Genomic DNA, 19,192 nt, shown 5'->3' with positions numbered 1-19,192 from the left:
TGAGAGTGTCGTTGAGATAAAAAAAAACCCTTACTTTGACAAACCAATGAAATATGCACTTGAGGTGTTATAGCCAACATGCTGTGGAACAGGTATTTAAAACGAAATCAGTGAAATCTTTTTAGCCAGGACAGAGCCAATAGACCAAATGGTGTCCCTTTGTGTTACAGGTCTGTCTACGTTTCTAAAGATGGCTGGGATTTTGTGCATTAGATGTCCAGTGTGACTGGCTGGATATATATGCGTGTGCGTTTCGTATGCTGTATGTGACTGTGTGTTAGTTACACTGTGTGTGACTGTGTATCAGTCACATTGTATGAGCTAGAAGGTGTGTGTTCGTTACACTGTGTCTGTGTGTTATACTGTGTTAGAAGTGTGTATTAGTTACATTGTGTTTCTGTGTATTAGTTACACGGTATGTGTTAGAAGCGTGTGTGCTAGTTACACGCTAAGAGTGACACTGTGTTCCTTGCACTGTGAGAAACGCTGTGTGTATTACGCGGTGTGAGTCGTTGTGCATATGTTCAGGATTTGGAAGTGCCGGTGTTGGACTGGGGTCTACAAAGTTAAAAATCACACAACACCAGGTTATAGTCCAACAGGTTTAATTGGAAGCACTCGCTTTCGGAGCGCCGTTCCTTCATCAGATGGTTGTAGAGTGTAAGACCGCAGGATGTGTTAGTGCAGAGTGTGTGAATTACAGTGTGTGAATGACTGTGTTGCTGCTCGATGCACTGTCAAGGTGCTTGGATGTGCGTGCGTTCGGTTGTGTCGGTAGTTGGGTGATCCCTGCGATGGATTTAGATTAGATTAGATTACTTACGGTGTGGAATTTGTTTTCCGCGCTCTCCTTGTATGATATGTTCCACAATGACTGACTGTTTAAACTCCAGTTTCTGTGGGTGTTGCTTTTATTGGTGACACTGGTCCCCAGCCCAGCGCTCCTCATTGCCCGCATTTGCTAGACATTCCCAGGCGGCATTCTGCTGCTTCTCATCATCACACCATCTGACTGGAAGCTCAGACGGGCGATGACAACAACAAAGATCATTTACTTCTCGGTGGACGGCAGACCTGAACAAGCGGAGTTCCCTAGCGACTGCCCAGCCCAAGATGTGAAAGGTAAGAAAAGTTTTACTTGGGCGAAAAGCCGATAAATTTCGCTCCTTGTGTGGTGAAGGGAAGTAGATGTTAACAAAGATTGAATTCCGTATGGTCGGTTTTTGATACGGAAGCAGAGGATTCAGCTAATGTAGTAAATGGTCACTGGGTTGTGGCTAATCCGACTCCTAACTGATCCTGCCTGATGGATGCAGCAGTCTGCTGGAGGCGCAGATGGTGATTTCAAAAGCAGGTCGCTTTATGATTCCTCATCACAGATTGCTGAGGGGTTTTTTTGTGTAATTTTGAATCGTTTTAATAAGTACAGCCAGCAATTCGGAGCTGTCAACAATTTGGAAAAACGCCGTGCACAATATGACTGACTTAAAGGAGGAAGAGCCATCTGATAAAAGTATTTGCAAGCACACCATCCATTGACTGAAGTCACGTTGAGGGACCTGGGTTCGATTCCCTCTTCAGGCGACTGCCTGTGTGGAGTTTGCACATTCTCCCTGTGTTTGTGTAGGTTTCTTCCCACAATCCAAAGATGTGTAGGTCAGGTGAATTGGCCGTGCTAAATTGCCCATTGTGTTAGGTGTATTAGTCAGGAGTAAATATATACGAGAATGGGTCTGGGTGGGTTACTCTTTGGAAGTAGATTAGATTAAATTACATTACAGTGTGGAACAACAAGTCCACACCGACCTGCCGAAGTGCAACCCACCCATACCCCTACATTTACCCCTTACCTAACACTACGGGCAATTTAGCATGGCCAATTCACCTGACCTGCACATCTTTGGACTGTGGGAGGAAACCGGAGCACCCAGAGGAAACCCACGCAGACACGGGGAGAACGTGCAAACTCCACACAGTTAGTCGCCTGAGGCGGGAATTGAACCCGGGTCTCTGGCGCTGTGAGGCAACAGTGCTAACTACTGTGCCACCGTGCCACCCACTAAGGTAGGTGTGGACCTGTGGGACCAAATGGCCTCTTTCCACACTGTAGGGAATCTAATGAGCCAATTAGTTCTTGTATGATGTGTGGACTGAAAGCAGAGCATTTTATCAAGTGCAATTCTTGTTTTGGACAATTTGTTTTTGCATTGTTGAAAATTATCTTTAAAAGATCAGAATTATGAAACTAAAACATAGTGTAGAAGATCTGGGAGGCTGGGACAGCGATTTCCTTTATGTCCCAAGCCAGGCTTTCTTTAGAAAGGCTTTGACAATTCAAACACAATATGCATGGAAGGACTTGTTGCCCACTTGTTTTGTGATTAGAATCTCGTACAATGAGTTGGCCGAGTTATGCATTGCACCTTGCAGGAAATTCCCTATCTAGATGTGCCTATGCCTATGCTTCTTTTCAGTAGCTTGTTTTACCTGAAACAGGTCATCAGCCTGAAGCTGTTCCAAGTCTCAACCAAATGTCGCTTGAGGGGCACCACTCTGCATTCATGGGTGATCAGAACTTTCTCCCACTCTCATTAATTACCATAGGCCTATTGGAGGGATTTTGCAGATAACAATTAATCCATCTGGTTGCATTCTGTACACACTTTCAATGGCCACCAAGCCCTTGAATGGGACCTGAATCTACAGCCCCTGGCTCAGAGGTAGAGAAACTACCCTTTGCAACACAAAATGGCAAAGTCTCTGACCCCTTTCTGAAGAAGGGTCACTGGGCCCAAAAAGTTACCTCCACTTTCTTTCCACAGATGCTGCCAGACCTGCTGAGATTTCCCCAGCAATTTCTGTTTTTATTTCTGATTTCTGGCATCTGCAGTTCTTTTTTTGCATTTAATCGTTTATTCTATCCAAGTCTCAACCAAATGTAAGTGCATTAAACAAATAATGCGCATTAACAGGTTCCAAGGGGTTCTTTTTCCTTCATTCTTTCTTAGGATGTGAGCATTAGTGACAAGACCAGTATCTTCGCCCTCCTCTAATGGACTTGTCAGATTCATAGGGTGAACCACATTTCTGTGGGTCTGAAGTCACATGTAGGTCTGACCACGTAAATGTGGTAGATTTCCTTCCAAATGGGTCTTTGCAACAATGAATGATTGTTTTCATGGTCACTATTATTGATACTAGCTTTCAATTTCATGTTTTATTAATTTAATTTAAATCTCACCCAGCTGCTATGATGGGATTTGAACCCAAAGCATCAGTCTAGGCCTCTGGATTACTCATTAACTATGGCTTTAATGCAAAAAAAAATTCAAGTTCAATTCACCTTTTGTTATCCTGTTAGTCATTTGATTCAATGATAATGAAGTCATTTGTTAATCATAGTAATCAATTTCAATCAATAGAGCAGACCAGTTAGAATGGAAGGAATTAACTGGAAATGGGCTGTGTTGCAACAAGGGTCCGACATTTGTGTAACAATCCAGAGCCACTAGATTGAAGTGCCTCTGGATGTTAAAAGCATGGTAAAAACATTAGTTGCTGAAATTTGGCCTACTTGTCCTTTCCTGCTTACCACATGCAAACCTCTGTAGTTTGAAGATAGCTAAAAGCTCAGTTATGATTTCCTATGTCAAAAACGCTGCTGACATTTACTGTGAATTCTGACGCACGAAGAACTATGTGAGGGTGTACAGTTCCCATTGAACTGTAACTCAGCTGTAGGTCAAAATATTCAGGATAGACAGTGAAAAGAGAAAATTGGTGAGGCAGGCAATCTTTAAAAAATAATTCAGTGGCAGAATCATTTGTTCCCTCTGGCATGCTTAACTACTCAATAATTACTTTGTCGAGTGGATTGATATCTGTTAAATGAAATATAATTAACAAAGGACTCAAGTCAGGCATTAGAAAGAATCGTAAGTATAATGTGCCCAACTGCAAAACAAAAAGACTGCGGTTTTGATTTTTTAAAAGTGCCAGTCAATCCCCTGTGATATTGCACATGGATGGATGGCAAAAATAGTTGCATACTGAAATCTTTACCTGGCATATTTCTTTTAATTTCCTCTGTTTCCGTTTTTCCTCTATCAATTAGCTTTTTTTTCTTTTGGCTTCGACTTTTCTACTTTACAATCTGCCTTTCTTTTACGGCAGGAGATGACTGCTAGTATTGCAGGAAAAAGGAAAAAAAAGAACAGCTGCAGAATTGAACTTGGACTTGCATTTGAACTTTATTTCCATTAAAGCATGGGAGACACTGGCACAAAAGCAACTTATCAGTTGGGTAGTGCAGGGAAACAATATACCTCAAGAGAACCCTTTTCAGCTCCTTCCACAGACTCTCATGCGTTCCCTCCATTCTTTCACTTCCTCTGTGTCCCTCCCACATTTACCCTCCCACAATCCATTCCTCTTCCTCCACCACTTCATATCCAAAACAATCCTGCTTCTTTCTCTCTGATTAATTTATTCCACACCATATCATGGTTTCTACACTTACCTCATCTGTAATTTTCCTTCAACCCATTCACCCCCCGCAGATTGAGAGAACGCAAAGCTTTCTCACCCTCAACTTTTTTCCCTTCTGACTGATTGATCTGATTTATTGTTGTCATATGTACTGAGGTACAGTGAAAAGTGTTATTTTGTGTGCTATACAGGCAGATCGTACCATGCAAAGTGCAGCAGGGTAGCAAAACAGAGTGCAGACTACAGCGTTAAAGTCACAGAGAAGGTGCAGAGAGAGAGAGAGAGAGATCAGAATTGACTTTTGAGAGGTCCATTCAAAAGTCTGATAACAGCAGGGTAGAAGCTGCTCTTGAATCTATTTGTGTGTGTATTCAAACTTGTATATCTTCTGCTCGACAGAAGAGGGTGGAAGAGGATATAACCACAGTGGGAGGAGTGTTTGATTATCTTTGATTCTCCTGTTAACACTAATATATGGCAGATTCTGGAAATCTGAAATAAACTCAAACACTGCTGGAAATACTCAGGAGGTCAGGTGTTTTCTGTACAGAAAACCAGAGTTAATGTGGCAGATGGATATGAACTTTTATCAAAACTAAAGAAAGATAGAAATGTCATAAAGTAAAAGGTAAGGTAAAGTAATGAAAATCTCACCAGACTGCAGGGCAGTTCTCCCATTTAAGAGAGACAACGGGTGATGATTTAACCGGAGGGTCACCATGCTGCGAAAAGAGGAGAGAGGTTGAGAAGAAGACTCCTTTATGCAACCTCAGCTGCTAGTGGAATTAAACCCACGATGTTGGTATCACTCTGTATTGCAAGCCAGTCATCCAGCCAACTGAGCTAACCAACCCCCAGTTGACTGTAATAGGTTTACATTGACTTTTTTTTGCCACCTAAAGGCAGTTTCCTGCCTTGCTTCAAATTTGAAGCTGCAGATGGAGGTCTGGAACAGGGATCCAGTGGGCCACCCCAGCTCAGACCTCAGGCAGGACAGGAGAATGCCTCTCTGCAAGGCCTCCTTTCCATATCAAACATCATCCCACAAAATTTGCCCTCCTGTAAATGCTCCCTCCTTCCCTTCCGGCCTTTCCCTCAAAATCTCCACTCCCCACATCTACAAACCTCCCACAGCTCCAAAGACTAGATATTTTAAACTGCTCTGTTAAGTGACTTTAAGCCTGTACCTTTTCCTGTCTCTCTTAGGTTAGGTAGCACAACTGCAAACTTTAATAGTTACAGAATAAGAATACTGACCTTTTGCTTTACTCACACAGGCCTAGAGTTTCAAGAGTTGAGTGAGATGGGAGGCCTTTTAAAATGGTGGATGGGACTGGACCCGAGGACTCCTACCCCCATTCCTGTTACTGGCAATTTCCATCAAAGAAAGATAAGGAAACATGAAGGGAGTTGCTTGCAGCACTTCTGTCCTTGCTAATCCATCTGTTCTGTTCATAAATGTGGTCCATGGTTTCTCAGAAGAGTCATGGGTAAACCGTAGTCCTGAATTGGGAATCAAATAAGCCTTTCAACATTCCCTTTGAAGTACATTGTCTCTTTCACCTTATTATAAAAGTAACAATCAATCTATTCATTCTATCAATGTTAAAAAACTATTATCCATTTCACATCTCTTATTCTTGTGTGTATAAACACAGATACATTGAAAAAAAAAGCTCTTCAAAGAAATAATAACTTATTTTGACATAATGAAGATGTAATCAAATAAAACTTCCACTCCCAAGCAGCTATGTTGTCCCTGCCTATTGAGAACTGAGTACACTAACTGTTCTTCGGTCTCAGCTAAGCATTCATAACCAGGTTATCTGGAGAAAGCAGATGACTAGCCATCTGCTTTAATTGCTTCTGTTTTGGGTTACAGAAGGAATATCAGGGGATATGGAAGTATGGGTTGCTTAGAGGGGAAATAGGGTCCTAGGTTATGGAGTAATTGTAGGGGACATGAGGTGACACAGAGGAATGTAGTTGTGGGCTATGAGGGGTGGTGAGCAATGAGGGATTGACAACCTGACAATCTTGATTATAACTGGACTGATGTCTCAGTAAGCAGAGGTGGGTCTTCTAGCATGGCTGCCTTACCATCTGTGGCCTAACTCTGAAGGAGATGGCCTGATTCCATTGTGCTTCCATCTTTCTGACTGAAAATATTGTTGCTGGGGTCATTCATAAAGGAGACTTTCCCAAATCATGCTTCTTTTCTTCTACATGCAAGTTTGGGTTAGCACCTCTTACTCAAGGAGATGTCCAATATAAACTTTACATTGATAAATCTTTTCAAGTTGAACTGTTTTTAAAAATGAATTAATGTTCCATCTGATCACTGTGGCTGATTCATTCAAAGAAAATAAATAGATGGTACAGTTAGGTACAATTCTGATTCAGCTCAAAAAAAGGAGCTGAACTTAAGATTTTGACGGTGGGGCTGAAGCTTATCCTAAAACATTAACTAGGGTAATAAAGGAACTAAATGCACAAATAGATAAAATTATCATGTGGTCATTATAAGGGGAGACTAGATAAATAAATGAAGATTTATTGATAGTTTGAAATGAAGTAAGCTCAGTGGAGGCTTGTGTAGTGTAAACTCTAGTGTAGAACAATTGGACCAATTGTTTCTGTGTCAAAATTTCTTTAAATTTGAATTTATATATTTAAAAAACAATTGCAAGCCTCTATAATCTAATGGTTTTAAATAGCTCCAGGCATAAAGAACTTATTACACAATACATGTTTACTTAATAACCTTCTGGATGGGCTGTAGCTTTTGCACATGTTTGTTTCAGTTCTCTGCTCCATCAATTTACAGTGTGACAGTATAACTTCCCTGCATCTAACATAAAGACACTAGTGAAGGATCTGGGAATTAAAATTGTTGACAGAAATTTTCGAGATCTCTCTGAACGCAGGTTTCATTCTGGGGTACTGGATGATTGCAAATGTGATACCATTGTTTGAGAAAGGGCAAAGGATAATCCAGGAAACTACAGACCTGTCAAGTTGATATCAATAATGGAAACAATGATGGAGGCCATACTATGGGAAAAGGGAAAAGATTATACTTACAATACAGGAAATTAAGTTAATACTAGACAGTTAACATGGCTTTGTCAAGGGCAAGTCATGTCTGACAAATTAAATTGAGTTCTTTGACAAGGTGATACAAGCAGTGGATGGGGGTAGGCTTGTGGATGTTGTACATTTGGACTTTCAGAAAACATTTGATATGGTGTCACATGATGGGTTAGTTAGCAAGTTAGAAATGTTTGGGACTGATGGGTCCTTGGCAGCATGGATCAGAAGTTGACTAAAAGATAGGAAACAGGGTAGGTATAGATTGGAGATGAGTTGAATGTGGTGCTACACTAGGATTAGTGTTGGGACTCTTGATGTTTCTGATTTGTATAAATGATTTGGAGATTGGTGTTGAGGGCAAAATATCTAATTTTGCACATGATATTAAGCGAAGGAGAATTGTGAGGATGAAGCTGAGCAACTTTAGAAAGACAGTAACAAGTTGGTAAAATGGGCAGATACCTGGCAGATGAATTTCATGCAGAGAGATATGAGGCAATGAATTTTAATAGAAGAAACATGGACCAACAATACATGCTCAATGGTACAACTTTGTAGGGAGTACAGGAGTAGAGGGACCTTGGTTTCATGTGCATGATTTTCTGGAGGTGGCCAGGCAAGATGAAACAGTTGTTGGGAAGTCTTGTAGGATCCTTGGGTTTATAAATAGAAGCATAGAGTGTAAAAACAAGGCAGTGGTCCTCCAACTCTGCAAATCATTGGTCAGACCACATTTGGAGTATTGGTTTCAGTTTTAGGTACCTTATTTAAGGAAGGATGTTAAATCCTGGAGAGAATTCAAAGCAGATTTCCTAGAATGATACCAGGATTTTAGAAACAAGGAAAGATTGGAGAAATTGGGTTTATTTTCTTTGGAGCAGATAAAATTAAGAAGCAAACTACTCGGGATGTTCAAAACAATAAACAATTTTGAAAGGGTAAAGGAGGATTTTCCGTTTCCACTAGTTGGTATGTCAGTAACTAGGGGTCACAATTTCAATAGTGTCAGAGAGGTAGGAGTGAGATGAGAAGAAGCTTCTATATTAAGAGCGTTGTTAGGATGTGGAATGTGCTACCTGAAGGGTGGTTGGAGCGGATTCAGTAGGAGGTTTGAAATGAGAGCTGGACATATATTTAAATGTGATGAATTTAGAGGGCTACAGAGATAGGGCTGGAGAATGGGGTGAGCTGGATAGCTGTTTTGGGACCTGGTGCAGACATGATGGGTCAAATGGCCTCCTGTAATATAAAAATCTATGATTGTGTAATTTGAGAACATTGGACAATCAGGCTTACAAGAGCCCTGAGGAGTAAGAGAATATGCCTCCATCAAATTATAGCTCAATATCATTAGATGTTTCACTGCACTTCTGAGTTATGCACATATTCAAGTAGTGACAGAAATGCAATTCTCCTGATGTCAGTTCTGTTTGAAGACACACCTTGGAGACATCTTAGCATCATTATTCATTATTCCTGTCAGTAAAGGCTTGAGACAGCCAAGGAGTGAATGCCATCTAATATCCAGCAACTCTCTCATTAGCCTTTACAAGTAATAGAGTGGTGCTGGAAAAGCACAGCAGGTCAGGCAGCACCCGAGGAGCAGGAAAATCGACGTTTCGGGCAAAAGCCCTTCATCAGGAATAGAGGCAGGGTGCCTGCAGAGTGGAGAGATAAATGAGAGGGGGGTGGGGGTGGCAAGGAAATTGAGCAATTCATCAACTTCACCAACACATTCCACCCCGACCTTAAATTCACCTGGACCCTCTCTGACACCTCCGTCCCCTTCCTGGACCTCTCCAACTCCATTAATGATGACCGACTTGACACTGACATTTTTAACAAACCCACAGCTACCTGGATTACACCTCTTCCCACCCTACCTCCTGCAAAAATACCATCCTGTATTCCCAATTCCTCCACCTTCACCGTATCTGCTCCCAGGAGGACCACAGAACACACCAGATGGCCTCCTTCTTTAGAGGCCACAATTTCCCTTCCCACGTGGTTAAAGGTGCCCTCCAACGCATCTCATCCACATCCCGCCCCTCCGCCCTCAGACCCCACCCCTCCAACCGTAACAAGGACAGAACCCCCTAGTGCTCACCTTCCACCCTACCAACCTTCGCATAAACCACATCATCCAGTGACATTTCCACCACCTCCAAAAAGACCCCACCACCAGGGATATATTTCCCTCCCCACACCATTTCTGCTTTCCGTAAAGACCGTTCCCTCTGTGACTACCTGGTCAGGTCCACGCCCCCCTACAACCCACCCTCCCTTCCTGGCACCTTCCCCTGCCACCGCAGAAATTGCAAAACCTGCGCCCACACCTCCTCCCTCACCTCTATCCAAGGCCCCAAAGGAGCCTTCCACATCCATCAAGGATTCACCTGCACATCCACCAATATCATTAATTGTATCCATTGCTCCCAATGCGGTCTCCTCTACATTGGGAAGACTGGACGCCTCCTAGCAGAGCTTTAGAGAACATCTCCGGGACGCCTGCACCAATCAATCCCACCACCCTGTGGCCCAACATTTCAACTCCCCCTCCCAATCTGCCAAGGACATGCAGGTCCTGGGCCTCCTCCACCGCTGCTCCCTCACCACCCGATGCTTGGAGGAAGAATGCCTCATCTTCCACCTTGAAACACTTGAACCCCAGGGCATCAATATGGATTTCACCAGTTTCCTCATTTCCCCTTCACCCCCCTCACCCCTGCTCCAGCCTTTCGGCTCAGCACGCCCTTATGACCTGTCCCATCTGCCTATCTTCCTTTCCACCTATCCACTCCACCCTCCTCTCTGACCTATCAGCTTCATCCCCACCCCCACTTACCCATTGTACTCTATGCTACTTTCTCCCCAACCCCACCCCCCCTCTGATTTATCTCTCCATTGCAGGCATTCCTGATGAAGGGCTTTTCCCAAAACGTTGATTTTCCTCGGATGCTGCCTGACCTGCTGTGCTTTTCCAGCACCACTCTAATCTAGACTCTGGTTTCCAGCATCTGCAGTCCTTGTTTTTACAAGTAATAGCACAGCCACACACATCATCAAGGATGTAGTTTACTGAGCCTGAGTGGTAGGAGCACATCGCTAACAATGGAGTTCAGGTGTGGAGAAATAAGTGGCAATGGCAGAAGAACCAACTTGTCACTATCAATAAATCCCTGTACTTCAAGAAACATAGCAACACATAGACATTGGGCTTCTGTGCCATGCTTCTGATTCTATTCTGTAGAAATTAAAGCAAAAATGTGGAGTAGTGCATGAGTCGGATGTCTCCTACAGTTCGTTGTCAATTCTACTTATTTGTACCACATTTGACTGGCAATCAGAAAGTCATAAATTCAAGATCCACTCCTGAAACATAAGCATGTAATTTGACATATCTGTACTGACTGAGTGCACCACTGTTGGGGGTTTGGTGGAATGGATAATCAAACAAAGAACTGGGGATGCTGAAGATTGGAAACAAAAACAGAAATTGCTGGAGCAACTCAACAGGTTTGGGAGCATCTGTGGAGAGAGAGCAAAATTGACCTTTCAAGTCCAGTGACCCTTCTTTAGAACTGAGAGTAGCTTGGAAAGGTCTAAGGAAAGGTAGTGGAATGGAAAACAAGTGCTTGGTAGGTAGAGACAGAGCCCAGAGAGAGAGAGAGAAAGGAAATTAGGCAAAAGGATGGTTGGTATCCCTTCGTCTATCTAACTGCATTTCTATCTCTCTGGGCTCCGTCTCCAACTGTTTGCTCACTTCTTTTTTTTAATTCATTCATTAACGGGATATGGGCATCACTGGCTAGGCCAACATTTACATTCCAGAGGCAGTTAAGAGTCAACCACATTGCTGTGGATCTGGAGTCACAAGTAGGTCAGATCAGGTAAGGACAGCAAATTTCTTCCCTAAAGGACATTAGTGAATCAGGTGGGATTTTCCAACAAGTTTTCGCGTTCACCATTAGAATCCCAAGTCCAGGTTTTTTTTAAATTGAAATCAAATTCCATCACTTGCCATGACAGGATTTAAACCCATGTCCCCAGAACATTACCAGGGACCCTGGATTAATAGTCAAGATTCGAGTGGTGCTGGAAGAGTACAGCAGGTCAGGCAGCATCCGAGAAGCAGGACATTTCAGGCTGGGGAGAAGGTAGCTGAGAGTGCAGTAGGTGGATGGAGGTGGGGATGAAGGTGATAGGTCAGAGAGAATGGTGAAGTGGATAGGTGGCAAGGAAGATTGACAGGTGGGACAGACATGAGGATGGTGCTGAGCGGGAAGGTTGGAACTGGGGTTAGGTGGGGGGAGGGGAAATGAAGTAACTGGTGAAGTCCACATTGATGCCAAGGCGTTGAAGGGTCCTGAGATGGAACATGAGGCGTTGTTCCTCCATGCGTCAGGTGGTGAGGGAGTGGTGGTGGAGGAGGCCCAGTACCTGCATGTCCTCAGCAGAGTGGGAGGGGGATTTGAAATATTCGGCCACAGGGCGGTGGGGTTGATTGGTGCAGGTGTCCCAGAGATGTTCTCTTAAGTGCTCTGCAAGAAGGTGTCCAGTCTCCCCATTGTAGAGGAGACCGCATCAGGAGCAACGAATACAATAAATGACTTGTGTAGAAGTGCAGGTGAAACTTTGATGGATGTGGAAGGCTCCTTTGGGACCTTGAATGGAGGTGAGTGGGGGGAGGTGTGGGCGCAGGTTTTGCAATTCCTGTAGTGGCAGGGGAAGGTGCCGGGAGGGGAGAGTGGGTTGATGGGGGGCATGGACCTGACCAGGTAGTCGCAGAGGGAATGGTCTTTGCGGAAAGCAGATAGGGGTGGGGAGGGAAATATATCCCTGGTGTTGGGGTCCATTCGGAGGTGGTGGAAATGTCGGCAGATTATGTGATTTATGCGGAGGTTGGTAGGGTGGAAGGTGAGGACCAGGGATGTTCTGTCCTTGTTGCGGTTGGAGGTGCGAGACGTGGATGAGATGCATTGGAAAGCATCATCAACCATGTTGGAGGGAAAGTTGCTGTCTTAAAAGAAGGAGGCCATCTGGTATGTTCTGTGGTGGAACTGGCCCCAAAGGAGCCTTTCACATCCATCAAAGTTTCATCTGCACTTCCACACATGTCTTTTACTGTATCCACTGCTCCCGATGCAGTCTCCTTTACATTGGGGAGGCTGGATGCCTTCTTGCAGAGCGCTCCGACATCTGCCATACCCACTCCACCCTGGATTAATAACCTAGTGATAATACCATTCAGACATTGCCTTCCCCCCTCCCCCTTCCCCCACCCCCCTCATCAACATAAATAATATCTTTCCTTGCTATTATTATTTCCGAAGATAGGTCACTGGACTCAAAAGCTTAACTCTGCTTTCTCTCCTGCTAGAAGCTGCCAGAACTGCTGAGTTTCTCCAGCAATTTCTGTTTTGGTGAAATGAATGTTGGATTGTAGAATTCTTACATTTTTGAGGGTGCCCCTGTTCTTCATGGTTAGTTTCTTTGGAATTATAGTAACAATAGGAGTCACTTTCAGCTTCACGATCAGTAACCCAGCAAAACAAAATTCTCCACTTATTGTAGAACCTGTCTGACTTTCACCCTATTTAAAAAAAAACTCTAATTAGTTCTGTTTTCGTCATCTTACAGACATTTTGTTCAAAATTTGGTCTGGAAGATACAAAGACATTTCATTAATGTTAGCTAGAAAAATATATCATTATCCTAAATGTTGACTAAAAGAAGATAATTACTGAATGAAATCATGAAACATTGGCTGGAGCAGAAGTAAATAGATCCATTAACTAATATTAATGAAGAGAAAACTCGGATTGTGTTTTGTGAACTGTGATTTTAATCAGCTTTTCTTTAATATTTAATTACATAATAGGCAAAAGGACCTTCAGTGAAATGTCAGAGAAGCGAACAGACAAGTTAAATGCTTTTGTTGGTATGCTGGGTGCAAGTACAATTAGACCCCTTGATAATGAACAAAATCACAGCCCACAGGGAAACACCACAAGGTGCATTTTCAGCAGGAATTGAACAGTGCCAAATCCCATGGTTTGATGTTATCTGGTGATTTAACTTATACAGCTGGGAGAAAAGCTGTGATTAATGTGATTTGCAGACCTGTCTTGATGAGTTTAACACTACGTTTACTGGATTTTACATGTTCTGAAATCCAGATTTCACTCTCCACTTTTTATGAAAGGATTTTGTTTGGAAGTTTGGTTTTAGACAATTTACTTTAAGATGGCAAAGTAATTAATGTCCCATCTCCCTCCTCAGAGTGAAATACTGAAAATAGACCACTTCCTGGAGTCTTTAAATATTGGAAAATTAGCAATAACAACTTGCATTCAGAGTGTGCCATTGCAGGGAGCTTCACAGGTGATCTTTGGGTCAATGGCAAAATGCTTGGTCAAAGAGATAGATTTTAAGGAGTGTCTTCAAGGAGAAAGAGAGGCAAAGAGATTTAGTGAGGGAATGCTCGTATGTAGTGCCATGGCAGTTTAGTGAATGACCAACAATCATACATAGACTGATTAAAATCAGGAATTCTCAAGAGCTCAGCATGGAGGAGGACAAATATCCCAGAGGACTGTTGGGCTGGAGGATATCACACAGATAGGGAGAGAATAAGACCATGGAGATATTTGAAAACAAAAATGAATATTTTAAAATGAAATCTTTACTTAATTGGGAGCTAATGGGGGTCAATGAGTATGGGATGATGAGTTTCCTGAAAACGCTTTACAAATGTCGACAAAGCATGCATAAGGAGGTCAAACAACCATTCTTTGGGATGTGACTGGCCAACATAAGAAGGATTCATTGGGAAACATTGAAATACTTCATTGAAAACTTGCAGAAGCAACATCGAGACATTGGAGAGAGTGCACAAGCATCCAAACCTGATCCAGACCTTTCAAGCATCATGAGGCAGAGTCTTTGCACTTATCAGCCATTTTTAAGAACCTATCAACACCGAGTAGAAGCAAGTCATTGTTCATTTTGAGGGACTGTTTAAGAAGTTAAGTTTCCTCTCTTTTTTTCAGAAATAGACTCTTTTAATCATGTAATGCATGCTGGGATGGATCTGATGTTTGTACTCCCTGAGTTCAATATAACCAAAGGAACATATGAACAATGATTGACATGACTGATATTGTCAGGTTTATTTATCTGCAGACTCAGGCAAATAAGATAAATACTTCCCTCTCCACCAAAAATCATAACATCGTAGGACCGAAAAGAAATGAAAATCTCAGGATAACTTTGGAAAAATAATATCTGGGAAGAAAATACTACCTCCTGAAACTCCGTGAAGACAATTTGAGTTGGGAAAATGAAATTTCTCATTTCACACTAATCTTTAGCAGTTTTGTTTTATTGTATTGCATCATTCTCTTTCAATTACTCTTTCATCCTGTAAAATTGTTTTGAAGGACTTGCTTCATCCAGTTGGCTGATGGTTGAGTATATAGAGCAAAACAATGCAAAGAAGAATATGCAAAATATATTGGAATCTTTGGAATTTGAATTGATTTGAAAAGAGAGGTATTTGAATACAACACGATTATATAATAAAATTCAATACAACCCCTCAGTCTATCAAGCATGTGCTGATTCTAGCCCTTATTTAGATCCGCCCAGGCCTGGTTTCTATCCCACTTTTTGCCTCTCATTAATGTTTTCTTTAGAAGAATACCTACAGTGTGGAAACAGGCCCTTCGGCCCGACAAGTCCACACCAACCCTCTGAAGAGTATAAAGCAGGAGAGTCGATGTTTTGGGAATAATGAAGGGCTTATGTCCGAAATGTCGACTCTGCTGCGACTCTCCTGCACCTACTGTGCTTTTCCAGCACCACACTTTTCATCTGGGATCTGACTTGACTGGTAGTACCATCAGCTAAGATCATAACAAAAATGCCAACCGCAGGGGTTCAATCCTCAAAAAGAGGAGCTAGATTTGTGATAATGAAGGCCATGTGTATTTGAAAATGGTTCGGCCATGCTGAAAGCAACCCATTTCATGACAGGAAATGGATTGTGGGATAGGTACCATACAAGGTAAGGGGTGTTTATGCTTTGAAATTGTTAAATTTGATGTTAAGTCCTGAAGGCTGTAAGGTACTGAAGTGAAAGATGAGGTGTTGTTCTCCCAGCTTGTGTTGAACCTTGCTGTAGCGCTGCAGTAGGTCTGTGACAGAAAGTTTGGCACAGGGACACGGTGGTATATTGAAGTGGCAGGCAACTGGAAGGCTTACTATCAGCAATACCTTTGTCTGCTTGTCCTTTATTTACCTCTGTCTTTGCTCCATCTCCATCCCAACTGCCTGTTCAAGGTTTTCCTGCATCATTACATCAAACAGGTTGTCTGCTAAATGAAGCTCAACTCCGTCATCTTTGTCTTTAGTTTTTGCTTCCTGCTGTGACTTACGATAGTGGGATCTTGTTACTACACAATTTGTGAAAATACCAGAGTATTTTTCTTTTAAGTCCTTAGTTCCCTGGTCTTTCTTGGGTTTCTCCACAACAAGGGCTGTCACTCCCACCTTGGATCCTGCTAAATCGTTCCCAAGGACAAACTAGATTCCTGGAACGGACACTTGTCAATCACTCCCACTGTTACTTCACCAGTCTTGAGTTGGCACTCCAGCTTGATCTTACATAGGGGAAAGCTGAATTTCTGTCCATCGATCACACAAATTACCTCTGTCTCAGGTAACAGGTCAGAAAGAGTGCAAATACGTTCGTCTTTTACTATTAGAGATTGGTTAGATCCTGTATCTCTCAAAATTATAACTTTTGACCCTTCTCCCCCTGCTCTTTCTGAGTAAACTTTACCCACAGAGACAAATTTTTATTGAGATCAGGCACTAACTCCATACCTTGCCCCTGCGTCGGCTATGCACTTTCCTGTAGCTTCTTGACTTTTCGTAGGGTTTCCTTTACTACTTTCAGTAATCCCACTGGCTTAGCTTCTTTTACTACATCTTTTTCCACAGCGCCTTTCTTTAATGACTAGCACTGTGACTTTATGTGTCCCACTTTACCACAGTGGAAACACCTGAGGCCTTTCACCTCCTTTCCACCCTTGACAGCTTCTTTTTTTAACCTATGGAAAACAATTACCAGTGTTCTCTACTATTTATTTCACAGTGTAGGATCTCCTATTCTCCCAATTTCTATCCCTCACATGATGAAATTCTTGCTGGAAGCTAAACTTTGCCTTACGCACCAATGCATGTTCATCTGCCATCTCTGCTGCTCTTCTCACTTCTTGAACTTTCTGTTCATCCACATGAATTCTTCTCATCTCTGGAAGTGAGTTTTTAAAATTGTCCAGCAGAATAATCTCTCTTAGAGCCACATATATTTTTAAGGCCTGCACCCATCTATCAAAATGATTATGGTTAATTCTTTCAAACTCAACATGAGTCTGATCTGGTTCTTTCTTTATGTTTGTGAACTGCTGTCTATATGCTTCTGATACTAATTCATAAGCAGTCAAAATAGCCTGTTTGCATAATCTCTTCACTCCTCATCTGACAGCGCTGCAAATACCTCACTCGCCCTGTCGACCAGTTTGGTCTGAACTAACATTACGCACAAGTCCTCTGACCATTCCATCTGCCTAGCCAATTTTTCAGATGAAATAAAGAAGGCTTCAACATCTTTCTCATCAAACTGTAGCAGTGTTTTAACATATTTGAACGGATCACGATCTTCTCCCTTCATCTCCATCCTGTTAACTTAGCTTTGCTGACTAAGCCGCAACTTCTGAAGTTCAAACTCTCTCTCCATTTCTCTTTCTTTTCTCTCTTTTTCTCTCTCCCTTTCTTCTTTCTGTCTTTGTTCAGCTAAGAACCTTCTCTCTCTTTTTCTTCTCTCTTTCTCTTTCTTCTCTCTCTCTTTCGCTTTCTCTCTCCCTTTGTTTATTTTTAACTCCAATTTTCTCAATGGTAATTTAAGTTTTTCTAACTCTACTGCACTTATCTGTTTCTCTGATACGCCGAAGTTTTTGAGTAGCTCCCTTACAATTTCAGCTTTATTATTGTCCCTGATTAGACCCGATTCTTATCGCTTTGCTAATTCTAAAAGTATGGTGTTTTCTTTCCAAACTTTCTCGGCAAATTTGGGAATCATCTTCAAACTCCAGAACCTCTTTAGCAATTTTAAGAGCCATTTCTCTCACTTTTAATTTAACCAACAACAAGTAACCGAAGCTAAACAAATTGTCTTACGTACATTTTATTTAAAGTTCGAGGCTTTCAATTTGCTGGGATCTTTCGTACTCCAAATCTATTCAAATCTCAGACTGGATCTGTCTAAACCTGTCCAAATCATGGACCTGAGCCACAAACTGTTATGGCACGTCAGTGAGCCCTTCTGCTAATTAAACCAAATGCTGTTAAATTATTGAGTGACAGAGAATTACCCAAATTCTACTATTTAAAGAAAAAATAACAAATTTATTCTTTAACTCCAAAAGAGAACATTAAACAACAACTATTTACAACTCTAAGACTCCTTTCTCTTAAAGATTTGTTATCTGCCTCCCACTCTATAACAATATACTGATCCGATAACGCCCCTATTAAATTTACAGCAAATCAACTTTCAAAACCAGCAGTGATGTCAATCCTTCTCTGTAGATCTCCCTGGGTCAGCTTCGTCTTCTGCTGCACAAATTTTTCATAAGAAAATGGTACCTTTTAGAGAGTTTTTGGGCAGTCTGTCTGATAATAGCAGAAAGTGCCCTTTCTCTAGCTACTGTCCAAAATGCCTGCTTTTTAATACCCCAAAACATCAGATCATCACATTGGTTCAATGTTGTCGAAATAGTAAAATTCAAGTTTGATTGGGTTTTAGTATCTTGGGGTATAATTTAAACTAATTGATTAAATTCGAGCTGCTGTGAAGAAAACTTAGTATTAAAGTTACAGCCCAAATGTTACATCGTCAAATTGTCCAGTACACTTTGTGCGTGACAGGTGCTTGCCAGCTTTCACTCTCTCTTAAAGGTACAGTACACACCTTCAACTTCATAACAGGAGTCTCTGAAAACCAGATAGCATTGTTTGTCAAAACACAAAACTGACTTTGTCAGACTTGGTCTTGGCCTTTGGCAGACAGGATAGGGGCATTTGATATATGTGTTAGGTCCATTGACTCTGAGAAAGAGCCACAGCATTCTCCATTGGAAATTTCAAAATATTCCTAATCCATTTATGCCTCGTTCCACTGCATGCTTCTGAATACAAACCTCTTCATTTTCGTTGATGTTATCTGTGATGGAGAAGTTGTAAGGTTGTTTTGGATTGAGATGACTCTAGGAGCAGCACCAGGCCTATCTAAAGTTAAGGTGTCACCCCTTGTGAAGCTAAACAGTGCTAAACAGTGAAAGCAGGGAGATCTATACGATTCCACAAGCAACGATTCAAAGATTTGCAGCACAGCCAGACCCAGTTGTGAATGCTGGTTCACAATTAAATGATTGAAAAGAACTGAAGGCTCCACAAATGTCTCCTCCTTCAGTGTTTGTGGAACCTGCATCAGTGCGAAACTCAAAGCTGAAGTGTTTGCAGAAATGTCAAGTGGGTGATCCAT

General features: G+C 42.0%; 1 protein-coding gene across 1 annotated transcript in view; it reads left to right on the top strand.

The window, feature by feature from the left end:
- The first annotated feature begins 316 nt into the window (after window positions 1–316).
- The window catches only part of LOC122551758 (high affinity cGMP-specific 3',5'-cyclic phosphodiesterase 9A), a 112,348-nt gene continuing 93,472 nt past the window's right edge, over window positions 317–19,192 (top strand). Inside the window, exon 1 of the mRNA XM_043694198.2 lies at window positions 317–1,122. Coding sequence (XP_043550133.1) covers window positions 1,032–1,122 — 91 coding nt within the window. The 5' untranslated portion in view covers window positions 317–1,031. The remainder of the gene's footprint in view (window positions 1,123–19,192) is intronic.

Source organism: Chiloscyllium plagiosum, unplaced genomic scaffold (assembly GCF_037043375.1).
Source record: "Chiloscyllium plagiosum isolate Xiang-an unplaced genomic scaffold, Cpla_swu_hap1 HiC_scaffold_7, whole genome shotgun sequence".
NCBI classification, from domain to species: domain Eukaryota; kingdom Metazoa; phylum Chordata; class Chondrichthyes; order Orectolobiformes; family Hemiscylliidae; genus Chiloscyllium; species Chiloscyllium plagiosum.
This window is presented reverse-complemented; position numbering and strand designations above follow the sequence as displayed.